General features: G+C 59.8%; 2 protein-coding genes across 10 annotated transcripts; one reads left to right on the forward strand and one right to left on the reverse strand.

The window, feature by feature from the left end:
• Window positions 1–1458: 1458 nt before the first annotated feature.
• On the reverse strand, window positions 1459–10611 carry SLC26A11 (solute carrier family 26 member 11). Of its 8 annotated transcripts, XM_054083291.1 has the most exons (17): window positions 10188–10611; window positions 9713–9799; window positions 9263–9455; window positions 8982–9067; window positions 8101–8180; window positions 7189–7331; window positions 6727–6902; window positions 6506–6578; window positions 6068–6118; window positions 5674–5734; window positions 5245–5300; window positions 4988–5128; window positions 4731–4858; window positions 4208–4307; window positions 3818–3954; window positions 3429–3501; window positions 1462–3017 (listed from the first exon to the last, which is right to left on the reverse strand). In XM_054083291.1, the coding sequence occupies exons 3-17, from the start codon at window positions 9432–9434 to the stop codon at window positions 2923–2925; spliced, it is 1572 nt and encodes a 523-aa protein (XP_053939266.1). In that variant the 5' UTR covers window positions 9435–9455; window positions 9713–9799; window positions 10188–10611; the 3' UTR covers window positions 1462–2922. The 8 variants fall into 8 exon arrangements, with proteins under 8 accessions (XP_053939269.1, XP_053939265.1, XP_009559440.2 ...); XM_009561145.2 differs by having other exon boundaries at window positions 1461–3017; window positions 3818–3951; window positions 9713–10611; XM_054083292.1 differs by lacking the exon at window positions 9713–9799.
• A 2-nt stretch (window positions 10612–10613) lies between these two features.
• SGSH (N-sulfoglucosamine sulfohydrolase) lies at window positions 10614–15515 on the forward strand. 2 transcript variants are annotated; one of them, XM_054083296.1, is made up of 8 exons: window positions 10614–11045; window positions 12078–12238; window positions 12483–12588; window positions 13133–13283; window positions 13505–13661; window positions 13924–14005; window positions 14088–14291; window positions 14590–15515. In XM_054083296.1, the coding sequence occupies exons 1-8, from the start codon at window positions 10961–10963 to the stop codon at window positions 15147–15149; spliced, it is 1506 nt and encodes a 501-aa protein (XP_053939271.1). In that variant the 5' UTR covers window positions 10614–10960; the 3' UTR covers window positions 15150–15515. The 2 variants fall into 2 exon arrangements, with proteins under 2 accessions (XP_053939271.1, XP_053939272.1); XM_054083297.1 differs by lacking the exon at window positions 10614–11045 and adding an exon at window positions 11309–11634.
• The last annotated feature ends 440 nt before the right edge of the window (window positions 15516–15955 follow it).

The raw sequence follows: 15955 nt of genomic DNA on the forward strand, positions 1-15955 counted from the left end.
GGTCTAGAGTTCAGCCCCCTTCCCTTCCTTCTGAGCCCAGATTCAGCTGCCCCCACATCTCCAGCAAAGCCCCTCTTTTTTTTTTTTTTCCCATTTCTGGGTGTTGGGATGGAGACATCCACAGCTCCACAGAGGGGAGCATCCATCAGGCCACCATCCATGGGTTCATGTTCCCACCTGCTCTCTGAGCTGTTGCAGTGACACGGGCTGTGTCCGCACTACGAGCAGCTGTGGGTTTTCACCCTTCTGTGAAGCACCCGTGTGCCTCCGACAGCTCAGGGATGCAGGACAGGGTGGGAAATTGTCCTGGAGGAAAACATGCCACGCTGAATCCAACAGCCCAAAGCAGGGATGTGGCTGTGATGTCATCCCCAGATCCAACTGGCACCGAAGTGGCCCGATTTTCACCAGCACTCACACACTCTCGCACACACCGGTTCGAGCACACGCTGTCAACACATGATCAGCCCTTTTTTTGCCCCTTCCCCTCTCTTTTCCCACTCTGCCCCGCACTGATGCACCCTTGCAGGGGTTACCTGAGCCCCATCCCGCCGCTGTCTCGCTGAGCTCCCCTCTGGGTATTGTACTCAGTTTACATGGCAGGGGTTTGGTACAGGGGTGGCTTCCGTGGGAAGCTGCTAGAAGCCTCCCCCGTGTCCGATAGAGCCAATGCCAGCTGGCTCCAAGATGGACCGGCTGCTGCCCAAGGCCAAGCCCAGCAGTGATGGGTGGTAGTGCTCCTGTGATAACATATTTAAGAAGCGGGGGTGGTGGTGGGGATGGGAGGGGGTGGTTGAACAGAACTGCTGCAGAACAACAGCAGAAGGGGAGGAGTGAGGATGCGTGAGAGAAACAGCCCTGCAGGCATCAAGGTCAGTGGAGAAGGAGGGGGAGGCTGCGATCCAGGTGCAGGAGCAGAGGTTCCCCTGCAGCCCCTGGTGCAAACTATGCTGAGGCAGGCTGTGCCCCTGCAGCCCATGGAGGTCCACACCAGAGCAGGTGGATGTCTGAAGGAGTCTGTGACCCCAGGAGAAGCTTGCACTGGAGCAGGCTCCTGGCAGGACCTGTTACCCTGTGGAAAGAGGAGTCCATGCTGGAGAAAGTTTGCTGGCAGGACCTGTGACCCCCCAAGCTGGAGCAGTTTGTGAAGTGCTGCAGCCCGTGGGAAGGTCCCACGCTGGAGAAATTTGTAGAGGACTGTTTCCCATGGGAGGCACCCCATGCTGGAGCAGGGAAGGAGTGTGAGGAGTCCTTCCCATGAGGCAGAAGAAGTAGCAGAGACAACATGCCATGAACTGATCTCAACCCTCATTCCCCATCCTCCTGTGCTGCTTTGGGGAGGGGGTAGAGAACTTGGGAGTGAACTTACACCCAGGAAGAAAGGAGGGGTGGAGGAAAGGTGTTTGAAGAGTTGTTTTTTTATTTTCTTACTACCCTACTCCGCTTTGATTGCACTTAAATTAATTTTCCCCAAGTCAAGTCTGTTTTGCCTATGACATCGGTGAGAGATCTTGTCCTTGGTGACATAATTGGTGAGTGATCTTGTCCTTCTCTCAACCCATGAGCCTTTTGTTATAGTTTCTCTCCTCTGCCCAGCTGAGGAGGGCAGGAATGGACCCGCTTTGGTGGGCACCTGGTGTCTAGCCAGGGTCAAGCCTCCTCGGCGTGCAGAGCAGCTTTCACGGCGCAGGCTCACACAGCGCAGGGCTGCAGCCAGCGGCCACACGGCATGAAGAGAAATGGGTAGGATCTGCTCCATCTCTGCATTGGGCACTCCGCGTCTGCAAGATGGATGGGAAGAAAGGGCACACCAGCCCTTCCAGTTCTGCAAATGCTTATCGGCTGCTTGTGCAGCGAGGAACTCGCTGCCAAGCACTGTTCTGCTGCAGAAATGCTCCTCCAGCCTCCAGCAGCAGGTCCTGTTGACCCTCACTGTCCCGTGGCTCCCAAGCACCTCTGCCAGCCCTGCCACACCTACGCAACCTTTGGCAAGGAGAGCTGTGCTGGAGCGTGCCTTTGGGCATGGAATTACCAGACAGCCTGAGATTGGTTTCTGTTTCTTTTCCTTGGGTTTGCTCAGCAATGCCCAGAAATTAGAACTTAATTCTTTCTCCCCACACAACAGGAAACAGCTTTCCCCAAAGGCAGGCAGATGAGCACACTGACTCATTCGCAATTACTGCTTTATTACACCCTCCTGACAGAGGTGTCAGCCAACAGCAGGTCAGGAAACCCACATCCTCCTGAACCACGTCCCCTCCACACTGCTGCCTGACACCACGGTTGCTTTTTGCACCCGTTGCACAGCACGAGCTGCCGTCACGGGGCCTGTCGCATTGGGTGCCTGGCAGGACTCAGGCAAAGGGCTGCCCCCCGTCCGATGGCAGCATTTGGCACCCCACAAACCAAGAGGGATCAGTAAGGAGTAAAAATCAATGCTGGTTTTATCTCCCAGCAGCCTGAGGTGGAGAGCTGCAGTGTGCCCTCAGGCTTGGGCACCTTTGAAACTCGCTTTGGCAAGAGAACTCTGTATCAGAGTTCAGAATGTCCCAGAATAAGAAAAATCTCCAGAATTAAAACAGCTGATTTTAAAAAAAAAGGAAGCAGCTTCGAGGATGGAAAAGGCCTGGAGGAGGAATGGCTTTTTCCTGATAACTGTGATAGGGAATGGGTTTGCCCCACTAATCCCTCCACGGAGCATCTGTCCTGTGGGATATGGGGATGGCCCCAGCCCTGCCAGGCATCCCACCAGCCACCCAGGAGGCAGGACAGGGGCCGGCAGCTCCCATGGAGGGTGCTGGTCAGGTGTCACCAGGTGTCACAGCTCCCACTCTGCACAGCATCACATGCACAGACCTGGCATAATCGGAGGAGAGGAGCTGTGGAGGTGATTCTGCCCCAGGTCCCAGGCAGCTCCTCGACTCACTGGATGAGCCTGGCAGGCAGCTGTGAGCTCTCGCTGGTGCTGGCAAAGGGATCTGCCTCAGAGCCCCTGGGCTCCACTGCTCCACACCGCTCTGAGCAAGGAAGAAGCACAACAGAGAAGTTAAGCTCATGGCTCACACTGGAACAGCTGCCCAGGGAGGGGGTCGAGTCACCTTCCCTGGAGGTGTTTAAGGAAAGGGTGGATGAAGTGCTTAGGGACATTGTTTAGGGAGTGTTAGGAATGGTTGGACTCGATGATCCAGTGGGTCCTTTCCAACCTGGTGATTCTATGGTTCTATGAATCCCGGAGTCCAGGCTGAGCCTCACTCTCTGGAGGGGCTCCTGCTCGCCCTTCCAGGAGACTGGTCCCTGGTGCCCCCCTCACTGCAACTTTGGGGCCTGATGAAAGTCCGACTACCAGGCTCACCTTCCAGAGCCCCACTCAGAAGCAGCCTGGGATGCCTGAGACCTGGGAGACTACCCAAAGCAACCCAGAGCCTCACCTGTCTCCTCCCAGCTGGGAAAATGCTGGAATCCTTCTAGATCTGCAGAAAGCAGGACTTGGAGAACAGGATCCTGTAGGCAGAGAAACCTGGGCTGGGGGAGCCCGCTGCTGGCTGCTTCCCATCTCTCCAGGGCCGTAAGCCCTGCAGCCAGCCCAGGGAAGGGGATGCAGCCCTTCCCCACCACCCTGCATCCCGCAGCTGGACTCAGCTGCTGTAGCCTCCACTTTCTTGAGAAGAAGGAGCTACAAGAAGAGAAGCAGCGGCACCATCGCTGCAGGGGCCGACCCATCAGTGCAGACCCTGCCCTAGGGAGCAGATCTGGTGCCTGGCACGGGGAGAGGCAGCTGGACCCGGCCCAGGGGCAGAGGAGGCTGCGTCCTACATACCTGCAGGCAGCAGAAGGCCAGCGAGAGGCCGTGCTTGCGCAGCTCCTGCAGCAGCTCTGCCAGCCCCGCCACCACCGTGTAATCAATGCTGCTGATGTGGCGACAGTCCAGAATGATGGACCGTGGTGGAGATGCTCCTGGAAGAACATACGGTCGTGGCCTTGATGAGTTCAGAAACCACCAGCCCAGGGGATGCAGCCCTTAGAGCCAGAGCCGTGGCAGGAGAGCGGCGGCAGCCAGGGGTTGGTCTCTGCCACAGGGAAGCTGTGCTGGCCTGGCTCGCACCCGCAGACCCGGGCATCGCTTCTCACCCCCTCAGCAGTGACCCAGGTGGGCACCCGGTCACAGCCAGGTCCCCAGGACAAGCCAGCAGGCTGGGGAGCACCGTACCTGCCAGGGCATGGCTGCACACAGTGTCTCGGAGCCACTCGATGGCTGGGAAGTGCAGGCTGCTCCCTGGCTGCACAAGGAGCACAGCCCCCTCCGACACCTGTGCAAGACCCCAGAGCAGAGGGACGAGTTATGGGGAGCTTGGGGGCTGTGAGCTTCCTCAGGCAGGGACAACTGCCCGTGTGATAAAGTAAAGCACCATGCTTCCTGCTGGCAGGGGACATGGAGGAGTACCCATCCCGCAGGGAAACCCCTCTTGCACACTCCAGGCACCAGCAGGAATAGGGACAATGATGCTTCCCTCTCCTGCTCTCAGTTCCTGGGATATTTCTTTCCTTGTGCTGCTTGAAAGGGATCCTTGCACTGCACCAGTGGCAGGCTGGCGGCACAGGATAGGGCAGAAGCAAGTTGGAAGCATCCTGCACCCCAACACCCCGCTATCCTTAGGGAGCTCTTTCCCAGTATCCCACTCCTTTGTGAGCCTGCTGTCCTCACCATATCCAAGGCAAGGTGTGAAGCTCACCTTTATTGGGGGCCTGGCAATGGAATAAAGGAGGAGAATCCCTGAGACCAGCACCCCAGCCACAATGCCATACTGGACCTCCCAGAAGCAGACCAGGAACGTCACACAGAGGGGCACAAGGTCCAGCCCTGCAAGAGAGATAATCCAGGCTCAGCTGCACCTTGTGCTTGTACCTTAGGGCCCTCTGAGACAGCACCTGCTCCGCAGGCAGAGCCAGGTTGCTCTGGGGGTCAGTCGCTCCCAGCTCGTGCCCTCACTCTTAACCCTCCAGAGCGTCCTGAAGATCCCAGCATCAAACATGGGGACCACAGCTGAGATGATGACGGCAGCCAGCGCTGCTTTGGGGATGTAGTAAAAGAGTGAGGTGAGATACGCCAGCGAGAGCAGGACCAGGGCACCTGTGGGAGACGGGGAGCACCTGAGCCAGAGGGACCCAATGACCAGGGTGCTGGAGGAGAGTGGGTGCTGGGCATGGGAGCCTGCAGAGCAGCCCAGGCAGGGTTGAGGGCTCTACCTGTGACAAGCCCTCCAGCAGGCGTGCAGACACCCGATTGCGCGTTCACCGCTGTCCTGAAATGCAGAGCCAACACCGCACTGTCCCAGGCTGCGCTGGGGCTGGCTGTGGCCGGCAGCTGCCCCATTCGCTGCCCAGAGACGCCACCCAGGGAAACCACCCACCCTGTCAGACCCCATCAGGGAGAAACACGAGCAAGCCTGCGGCCCCCAGCCTGCGGTATAGAGCACGTGAGATGAGGGGGAAGGTCACTGCAGGACCCATGCAAAGGTCGGCAGCCAAGGTGGGTGGCTGGGGACCAGGACATGAGCTCAGGGACCCACTTGGGTCCACGCAACTTCCCACCCAAGTTCTTGCAGAGCCTTGTCACTACACAGCCCCACAGAGCACCTTGCAGGCTGGGGCTGCAATCCCTGTCCTGCTACCCACCGGCCAAAGCTGCCTGTGATGGGATACGATGAGACGAAGGAGCCCAGGATGTTGGCGAAGCCTGCAGTGAGGAAGGAGTAGGGCTGAGGATGCAGCAACTACAGGAGGCACTGCCTGGTTTGTGCCACCCTCATCACCTCCTCCATCTCCCGACTGATACACAGGGCTGGATTGAAGCCTGTCCAGCTGCGTGAGCTTGGCTCGGGATGCTCTGGAAAACTCTAAGCTGTGAGAAAAGCTCAGGGGACACCATGCAAGATGAGAAAGGTAAAACTTCACATAGAGGTAGGACTGCTGAGAAGGGGTTGTCTGGTAGCTCAGGGGCTGTGGGACACACAATGGTGCTGAGGTCGGATCCCCACCCCCTGCCCTCCTGCTCCAAGCAGCCTCTTACCCATAGCCAGCAGCTCCTGGTTGGGGTCAATCCTGTAATCATTCTGCGAGGCTGAAAGGAGACAAGTGGCATCATCCAGAGCTTCCCACAGGCACAACCCACCAGGTGCACGGAGCGGGGCCAGCAGTGCCTGGGACAGTGGTGGGCCCCATCTCAGCACCCCCCTGGGGCGCAGGAGCCGCCCTCAAGACAACGCTCAGCTCCTGTGCAGCGCAAGGATCCCCAGCCCACTCCCCAGTCAGGCACGGGGGAGTCAGGGAGGGGGGTGACAGTACGCAGTGGGACCCCTCTTGGCAGCCCATGCTATGAACCAGGATGGGCATGGGCAGCCCAGTCCCTCCCACTGCCCCTGTGAGAACAACAACTGCCCTGGCATCCCAAATATCCTGCAGAGACTCCCCCTGCGAACGCAGGCATGGGAGCCTGGTGCAGCCGTACCAAAAGCCTTGGCAATCGCAATAGTCTCCAGCAGACCCATAAGTGGGACCACGGCCAGCCCGATCCCCATGTCCTGGGAGGAAAGGATGCAGTGAGTGTTGCCACTGAGGGACAAGGGTCGCCCTGCAGCAGAGCCTTCTCCTGCTGCACCAGCAAACGCAGGAGTAAGGAGACAACAGCCCACGGGGAGCTCAGCTTCCACTGGCCAGCTTGGCACCCACCTCCACCATGCTCCTGAAGGGAATGGTGCCATTGGGTGTATCCATGGAGAAGCGCGGCAGCTGGAAGGCAGGGAGGCCCTGGGGGATGCTGCCAGTGAGCGTGAGTGGCTGGGAGCCCATCACCTGGAAGGAGTAAGCCACCAGGCCAGCAAACAGGACTACGAGGGCGTTGCGTGCTGTAGTGAAGAGAGCAACCATGAAAACCTGCCCAGAGCCCAGGGTGGTGGGAGGGAGCGCAGGAGGTGGTACCTGGGCTGCCAAGGCCTCCCAAGCCTTAGGAAGGGGCATGCAGAGCAGCAGGACCATCCTGGGGCTTTGTCCTCCCTGACCCACCTCCAGGTCTCAGCTCCTGCCCACCTGGGCTTTACCAGTTTTGGGCAGTCTCCTCCCTGCCTAGGAGAGCCGAGACCCCCGGAGGTTTGGCCGCAGGAAGGAAGACAGTGGGGAGAAAGGGAGACGCACCCGTGGCAGAGGTCCAGACGATCAGGTAGCTGATCCTGGCAGCCAGCGGATCCGCACTGGCAGCTCGGGGCAGGTGGCTTTTCATCGCCCGGAGCCCCGCCAGCGCAGCCAGGCAGGTCAGCCCCAGGATGGCATCCCCAGCCCTGCAAAGGGCACATCAGCACCAGCTCAAACACGCTGAGGGGCACAGGGAGAGCAACCGCAAAGCCCCGTGGGAGGAAGAGCATGTGCCCAGGCATGCACGGCGGCTGGCAGAGACGGTGCCAGCACCTCCGCACCACCGGCAGAACGCATCACCTCCCTGAAGGGCAGCAGGTGAGGGAGGAGGAGATGCCCCCGCCAGTCAGCAGAACAACGTTGACGGTTTGTGGGCTCTTCATAAACAGGGTAGAATGTTCCCTGTAAGAGGCAGAATCTGTGCAGCGGAATCTGCTTCCTCTCCTCAGCTGCTGCCCCTCACAGGTAGGCAAGGAAGCGTTTGGCCAGCCGTGATGAAGCTGATACTGTGCTGTGTATGAAACCCAGGCTGCGGCACAGATCCTGAGCCATGGGTGCAGCGAACAGGAGCAGGTGTGGGGCAAGAGGATGCCTGAGCTCCCTCACGGAGTGTCAAAAATTGGCGCAGGACTTATAACACTGACAGTCCAAAAGATGTACCTTTGTGCTGTCAAAATCCTGTTGTACGCAACTCGGAGTGGAAAACAGGACAAGCATCCCCTATCCCTGCCCTCTAGCAGGTTAGAAGCCCCCCTGCTCCCTCACCTTCCAATTTCCACCTCAAATGGAAATAGCTGAGAACAAGCAGTTGTGCAGGGATGGAGAAATCAGTCCAAGGTGAGAGCAAAGCAGCAGAGCCCAAGATCCCGCAGCTGCAGGGGGATGGAGCAGGGCAGGCGCAGGGATGGTGCTGACCTGGTCTCCCCGATCCTCCGCAGCGTCTCATAGACCTGCAGGAAAAACTGCCGAGGGATCCCCTGCAGCCCCAGGATGTTCTGTGCAGGAAGACAAAGCCTGGTGAAAGCCCACCACAACCTGAGCTGTCTGGTGCTGTGGAAGGGGCTGCCAAAAACATTGAGGCTCAGCCCTGCCCAGGGCTCTGGCACACGTACGGTGTCAGCACTGCTGGTGGGAGAGCACTCCAGGGCATCCCTTTCCCTATAGGGCTCCGTGCGGGCAGGACTCAGAGATATTTTTCCCCACTCCCAGGCCCCCATCCTGCACACACGCAGCTCCCAGGAGGGGATTGAGTTTGGGGCCCTCGTCACAGCCCTGCTGTCCCCTGCTGGGAACAGCAGCAAGGGCCCGGTGCCTTTGCAGCAGCTCCAACCGTGACCGCAGCCATTAGCCAACACCGTCTCGCCGGTTCCTGGCACAGCCTGACACCACCTCCCTAAGTCTCTGATTTTGGTTAACCACGAAGGAAGCATTGCAGCCCCAGAAAAGCCTAAAAGCTTCAGGTCCCTGAGAGGTCAGTGAAGGACCAGCAGAGGTGCAAACCCATCACACCTCCCACTGCTGCAAACCCACCATCCCAAATCACCCAGCACCTCCTGCAAGGGACCAAATCAAACGTGTTACGGGTGTCCTGAATGCCATCAGCTGGGGACAAGCAGAGGGTCCATTTGCCTTCGTCTGCTCCAAGCAGAGCTCTCCGACACCCACTAGAACCACTGACAAGGTGGATCTGTGCTCGCTTTGAGGCTCCTTCCACTTACGCTGAACTCATCACCCAGCCTAGTACTAAACATCCTGGCTCTGCAGCACAGCTCGCTCCAGGAGAGTGGTGATCCTACCTTGACCTGGTTGAAGCTAATGGTGATGGAAGCAGCCGATGTAAACCCTTTAATGACTGGGCTGGAAATGAAATCCAGGAGGAAACCTGCATGGGACGGGTAGCAATAAGCACGCTGCTGGCGCCATCGGGGAGCACAGGGTGTTTTCATGCAGACAGAGCTGTCAGAAGCATTAACATGACAACCCCAGTGCCTTGGAGAGCACAAGCGTAGGAGGGAACAACTACAAGACATACAGTGATATCCTAAAAATACAACCACACATAGCAAGAGCATCTCACCAAGGTGCAGGAGCCCCATGGCCAGCTGGATGCAGCCGGAGAGGAAGGTGAGCAGGATGGCATAGACAGGCTCGTGGAATGCGTAAGAGGAGACAAGCAGCGACATGATGGCTGTGGGACCCAGTGTCACGTCCTTGGCAGTGCCCAGGAAGCAGTAGACAAAGCAGCCCATGAAGGAAGAATAGAGGCCGTACTGCACAAAGGACAAAAGAAGCACTGGCACAATGCTGGGAGATGCCAGGCACCTCTGGGATGAGGGCTGCGCTGCCCCCAGGTCCCTCCAGAGCCTGCGGCCAGCCCTTAGCAAACAGCCCGTGGCTTCTTGCCCCGGGAAACGGGCGACTGCGCAGGATCAGGCCTGGCAGCAGGAAGGGACCTGGGAAGCGGGTGATTGCACAGGACCCGGAGCAGGGAGGGAGCAGGTGTCCCCTGCAGGGTGCTGCCACCCACCTGCACGGGCAGCCCGGCCACCTCGGCGTACGCCAGCGCCTGTGGCACCACGGTGAGCCCCACGGTGAGCCCGGCGACCAGGTCCAGCTGCAGCCAAGCCAGGGAATAGCGTGGGAGCCAGCGCAGGATGGGCACCCAGGTCTGCACCGCCGGGCACGGGCGGCTCTGCCAGCGCTGCCGGGGCTCCGTCATCCCGCACCGGAGACCCCTGCCCGGGGCGCTGCGGGGCTGGAGCTCCCGGTTCACCGGGGCAAGCACGGGGACACCGGGCTCGCGGCCGCTCCCGGGAAACCGGGGAGAGTGGGGATAGCTCGGGAGGGGCGGGGGCGATCCCGTTTCCTACAGCGGAATCAGAGCTCCCGGTTCACCGGGAGAGGCAGAGGGATCCCGGGCTCGCAGCTGCACCGGGACGGGAGAAACCGGAGGAGAAGCCAAGGGGGAGCGCTGGAGCCCTCTGAGCGACCCTGTTTCCTACCGCGGGACCGGAGCTCCCGGTTCACCGGAGCAGGCACGGGGATCCCGGACTCGCAGCCGCTCAATGACACGGGTGAGCGGCGGTAGGGAGGAATCGTGGGGTTGCACGGGAGTCACCGGGACAGTCCTGTTTTCTACCGCGGGACCGGAGCTCCCGGTTCACCGGGGAAGGAGGAGGGACCCCGGGCTCGCAGCTGCACCGGGACGGCGGAAACCGGGGGAAGGGGGGGGAAACCGGGGGAGAAACCGAGGGTGAGCGCTGGAGCCGCCCGGGCGATCCCGTTTCCTACCGCAGAACCAGAGCTCCCGGTTCACCGGGGAAGGCAGAGGGATCCCGGGCTCGCAGCTGCACCGGGACGGCGGAAACCGGGGGGGAAACCGGAGGGGCAGCGCTGGAGCCACCTGGGCGATCCCGTTTCCTACCGCAGCTCTCGGTTTACCGGGGAAGGCAGAGGGATCCCGGGCTCGCAGCCGCCCCGGGACGGGGGACACCGGAGGGAGTGGGGATAGCTCGGGAAGGGCACGGGCGATCCCGTTTCCTACGGCGGGACCGGAGCCCCCGGTTCACCGGGGCAGGCACGGGGACCCGGTCCCGCAGCCGCCCCGGAACGGGGCTGAGCGGCCGCGAACATCGAGCGGCTCCGCCGGTCGATCCCGTTTCCTCCCGCGGGACCGGAGTTCCCAACGCATCCGGCAGCTCCGCCCGGTTCTCCTCATGTGACCGGGGCAGAGGAGGAGCCGGAGCAGCCGGTGGAGCCGCCGAGCCCCGGTGCGATGCGGCTGTGGGCGCTGCCGCTGCTGCTGCTGGGAGCGCTCCGGCCCCGCGCGGCCCCGGCGCGCAACGCGCTGCTCCTGCTGGGTGAGTGCGGGCACCGGGGCATGGAGCGGGCTGGGTGGGAAGGAACCTTAAACCCATCCAGTCCCACCCCCTGCCATGGGTAGGGATGCCTCCCACTGGATCAGGGGCTCCAAGCCCCATCCAACCTGGCCTGGAACACCTCCAGGGATGGGGCAGCCACCACTGCTCTGGGCAGCCTGGGCCAGGGCCTCCCCACCCTCACAGCAAAACATTTCTTCCTACTATCTCAATCTCCCCTCTTTCAGTTTAAAACCATTCCCCCTCGTCCTATCCCTGCACTGCCGCATCAAGAGCTCCTCCCCAGCGCTCACAGCCCAGAAGGCCAACCGTGTCCTGGGCTGCATCCAAAGCAGCGTGGCCAGCAGGGAGAGGGAGGGGATTCTGCCCCTCTATTCCTCTCTTGTGAGACCTCATCTGGAGGATTGTGTCCAGTTCTGGAATCCTCAATGGAAGAAGGAGATGGAACTGTTGGAATGGGTCCAGAGGAGGCTACAAGGCTGAAGCACCTCCCATACGAGGACAGCCTGAGAGAGTTGGGCTTATTCAGCCTGGAGAAGAAAAGGCACCGAGATCTTACAGCAACGTTCCAGTACGTGAAGGGGCTACAGGAGAGCTGGAGAGGGGCTATTCATAAAGGCTTGTAGTGATAGGATGAGGGGGAATGGGTATAAACTGGAGAGGGGCAGATTTAGACTGGACATTAGGAAGAATTTCTTCACCATGAGAGTGGTGAGACATCACAACAGGTTGCCAAGGAAAGTGGTGGCTGCCCCATCCCTGGAGGTGTTCAAGGCCAGGTTGGATGGGGCTTTGGGCAGCCTGAGCCAGTGGGACATCCCTGCCCATCACAGGGGCGTTGGAACAAGATGATCTTTAAGGTCCCTTCCAAGCCAAACTATTCTATGAGTCTATGATTTTCCTGTCATTAGTGTCCCCATCTCCCCCCACCCCCCCACCCCCTGAATGGTTAGGGACATGCCAGGGGTCAGATGTGATGCTGCAGGGCTCACCTTGCATCCCTCCTTGCTGCAGCCGATGATGGTGGCTTCGAGATCGGCATCTACAACAACTCAGCCATCCAGACACCCAACCTGGATGCACTGGCCCGGCGCAGCGTGGTCTTCCAGAACGCTTTCACCTCCGTCAGCAGCTGCTCCCCGAGCCGCGCCAGCATCCTGACTGGCTTACCCCAGGTAGGGGCACCCCCAGACACCACACTGGGGGCTGTCAGGCCACCGTGGGTACTCGGGGATGACCAGAGCTGGTGTGCTTACAGTATGTTTACCGGACCTGGCAATGCCCTTACGCCCACTGACCCACTCTCTCCCCTGCTCCTGGGACCTGCTTCCCCTGCGCACACACTTGGTGCCCAGCTGGACTTGTTTTGGGACCAGGCTGGCAGGCACCATCCAACCCTGTTGTGTCCCCCACTTGCAGCACCAGAATGGGATGTATGGGCTGCATCAGGATGTGCACCACTTCAACTCCTTCGACAGCGTGCAGAGCCTGCCTCGGCTGCTCAGCCAAGCAGGCATCCGGACAGGTAGGGAGCCCAGGGGCGACATGGGCAGGGAATCATACAATTGTTAACGTTGGAAAAGACCTTTAAGATCATCAAGTCTAACCATCAGCCTAATAAATGCCCCTTGTACCCCTCTGAAACCCCACTGGATTAGAGAGCTTGACCACTCGCCTGTAAGCACTAACTGGACCCATGCCCATGCTCTGTGCTGACACATGGGTTTTGCTTCACTTCCACCCCCACCACCGCTCCTCTCCCATCCTCTTAACATTTCATTTCCACTTCTTGTTCCTTGTCTTGCTCCTTCCTGGTTCCCAGTTCACGCAAAGCTTGTGCTCGACCTGAACTTCAACCCGAGCTGCTCTAACACTTACCCACAGCTGTGACCTGGAGCAGTGTGGTCCCCGCGAGAGTCCTGTTTTCTTATGTGGAAATGCCTCTGCAGCTGGCAAAATAGACTGGTGAAGCCAGCAGCATCTTCCATTCACAGCCTGCGCTGGAGCAGATGAGCTGCATCAGCCAGCGTCCCCTGCTCCCAGCACACCGTGTGTCTGCGTTCTTGCAGGGATAATTGGGAAGAAGCATGTTGGGCCTGAGGCCGTCTACCCCTTTGACTTCGCCTACACAGAGGAGAACAGCTCGGTGTTGCAGGTTGGGAGAAACATCACTCGAATCAAAGCGCTCGTCCGGCAATTCCTGCAGAGCCAGGATGAGAGGTGAGACCCTTCATCCCTGAGGCTGCAAGCTGGCATGGGAGAGGAGAGGGAAACCAACCTCACTGAAGATGTGTCTCCAGTGGTGACAAATAGGAAGGGACACCTTGTCTCTGGGTCACCCCATATCCAGAAGCCCACATTAGGGGGGAAGTTCTGCTGACCCCAGCTCACCCCTCCACAGCAACCTTTTGCTACACTGCCTCCACCCTCTTCATCTCTAGGCCTTTCTTCCTCTACATCGCGTTCCACGATCCCCACCGCTGCGGGCACTCCCAGCCCCAGTATGGGGCTTTTTGTGAGAAATTTGGCAATGGAGAGAGCAGCATGGGCTGGATCCCAGACTGGAAGCCACAGCTCTACAGCCCGGAGCAAGTGCAGGTAGGAACATGTGGGGCTGCATGGGGCTATGTGGGGCTGCGTGGGGCCACATGGGGCTGTACGGGGCTGTATGGGGCTGTACGGGGCCGTATGGGGGCTGCATGCGACAGCAACCTCTGCCAGAGCCCGGGCAGCAGCGGGCTGGCCCCCAGCTCGGTCACTGCCATCAGTGTTAAGGTGAGCAATGGTGAAGGCCACCCCAGTGTCCACACAACCTCCTTCCCCCTGGCTGCCACATGCTGCTTTTTATTTCTCTGTTTAGGTCCCCCACTTTGTCCCGGACACGCCGGCTGCCCGAGCAGACCTGGCAGCCCAGTACACAACCATCGGGCGCATGGACCAAGGTAGGAGCTACAAGGCCAGGCTGGTGCTGGTGAGCACTGCAGTCCTTCCCATCTCCCTTCAGCTCTTCCCCTCCATCTGCAGGGATTGGGCTGGTCCTGGAGGAGCTGCAGCGTGCTGGCTTCCAGAACAGCACCCTGGTGATCTACACCTCCGATAACGGCATCCCCTTCCCCGGTGGCAGGACCAACCTCTACCAGTCAGGCACCGCTGAACCCCTGCTGATCTCCTCCCCGGAGCACACCAAGCGCTGGGGGCAGTTCAGCCAGGCCTTCACCACCCTCCTGGGTAAGAACCCCTGCCAGAGGTCTGCAGAGCTGTGCCCAGGGGACGTGTGCTGGTCCCCACCCTCCCCCTGATGAAAGCCAGGGTCCTGTCCCAGAGGACAGCCTGCAGCCCTCAGCATTGGCACAGCCGGTCCTGGGAAGGGAGAGAAGGGAGGACGAGCAACAGGGTCCTCTGCAGGGACATCATCTTGGGACCACCTACAGCCCATGTGGCAGCAGACTCCATGGACCTTTCTGCTGCTCTCTGAGGCTGTTTCATGGGCACCAGCCCCTCCTCTCACCTTTCTCTTCCTCTCCAGATCTCACGCCAACCATTTTGGACTGGTTCTCCATCCCTTACCCTTCTTACAGCATCTTTGGCAGGAAGCGGGTGCAGCTCACCGGAAAGTCTCTCCTGCCAGCACTGGAGTCAGAGCAGCCCTGGGACACCACCTTCAGCAGCCAGAGCCACCACGAGGTGACCATGTACTACCCTATGCGAGCCATCAAGCACCAGCAGTTCCACCTCATTCATAACCTCAACTACAAGATGCCCTTTCCCATCGACCAGGACTTCTACATCTCGCCCACATTCCAGGACCTTCTCAACCGCACCAGAGCTGGGCAGCCAACCCACTGGAACAAGACCCTGCACCAGTACTACTACAGGGACCGCTGGGAGCTCTTTGACTGCAGCCGCGATCCCACCGAGAGCCAGAACCTGGCCCACGACCCCCACTACGCTGCTGTCTTCCAGCTGCTCCGCACACAGCTCTTGAAGTGGCAGTGGGACACAAATGATCCATGGGTGTGCGCCCCCGATGCTGTCCTGGAGGAGAAACTGAGCCCCCAGTGCCAGCCACTGTACAACGAGCTGTGAGCATCACGTCTGCCACAGGACAGCCCTGCGTGGCCCATTGGGCACGAGGGGGTCGGGGCAGGATCCCAGCTGGGCTAGTCCCAAATCCCTGAGGCTCTGCTTTCCGTATCACAAACACTGCCTGGCCCTGGAGCAGCCAGGGATCCTTGTGCCTTTATTCCCAGCCAGAGGAGCCGTAGGGCCAAGTTGCTCCTCAGTAAATCCTCTGGGGGAGAGGACTCTGTTTTAACCTGGAGCTGAGCCTGCCAGCTCCCAGCACTGCCGTCTCTGTGCCTGCTGACCGCCCTTGGGGAAAAAGGCCAATGGGTACCAGCGAGGAGGCAGCAGGGGGATGGTTTAATTTAACAAAATTAAGTGTCACAGGGCACAGGGGTGATGGCACCTGCTCGCTCCTTGTGCAGCTGAAGCTCCAGCAGAGCCGGACGGTGGGGCCAGGGCTCGCAGCCCCAGCAGGGCAGCAGTTCCTGGGCTCACAGCCAGCAGGATGGATGGGCCAAGGGGCTCCACGGCACGGCTGGGGCTGCAGGAGCCACTGGGGGTCCCCCAGCACTCTGGGAATTGGGGTGAAGCCTGCAGCTTTCAGGACAGGCACAGGCAGAGGGGCACAGACAGCCTCACGCTGCTCCCAGCAACCAGTGACTTTATTGGCAGCACTGCTCCCTCACCCACCTGCGCAGATCATCCTCCCCAAAATCACAACCAGGAGACTCCTCGCAGTCCCTGGACTGGTTACCGGTTCCACGTATTGACAGGTCTGCTGTCTCAGAAGGCACTTGCGTGTTTTTTCCCATTTTGGCGGAGATGAG

Source organism: Cuculus canorus, chromosome 18, assembly GCF_017976375.1.
Source record: "Cuculus canorus isolate bCucCan1 chromosome 18, bCucCan1.pri, whole genome shotgun sequence".
Classification (NCBI taxonomy): Eukaryota; Metazoa; Chordata; class Aves; order Cuculiformes; family Cuculidae; genus Cuculus; species Cuculus canorus.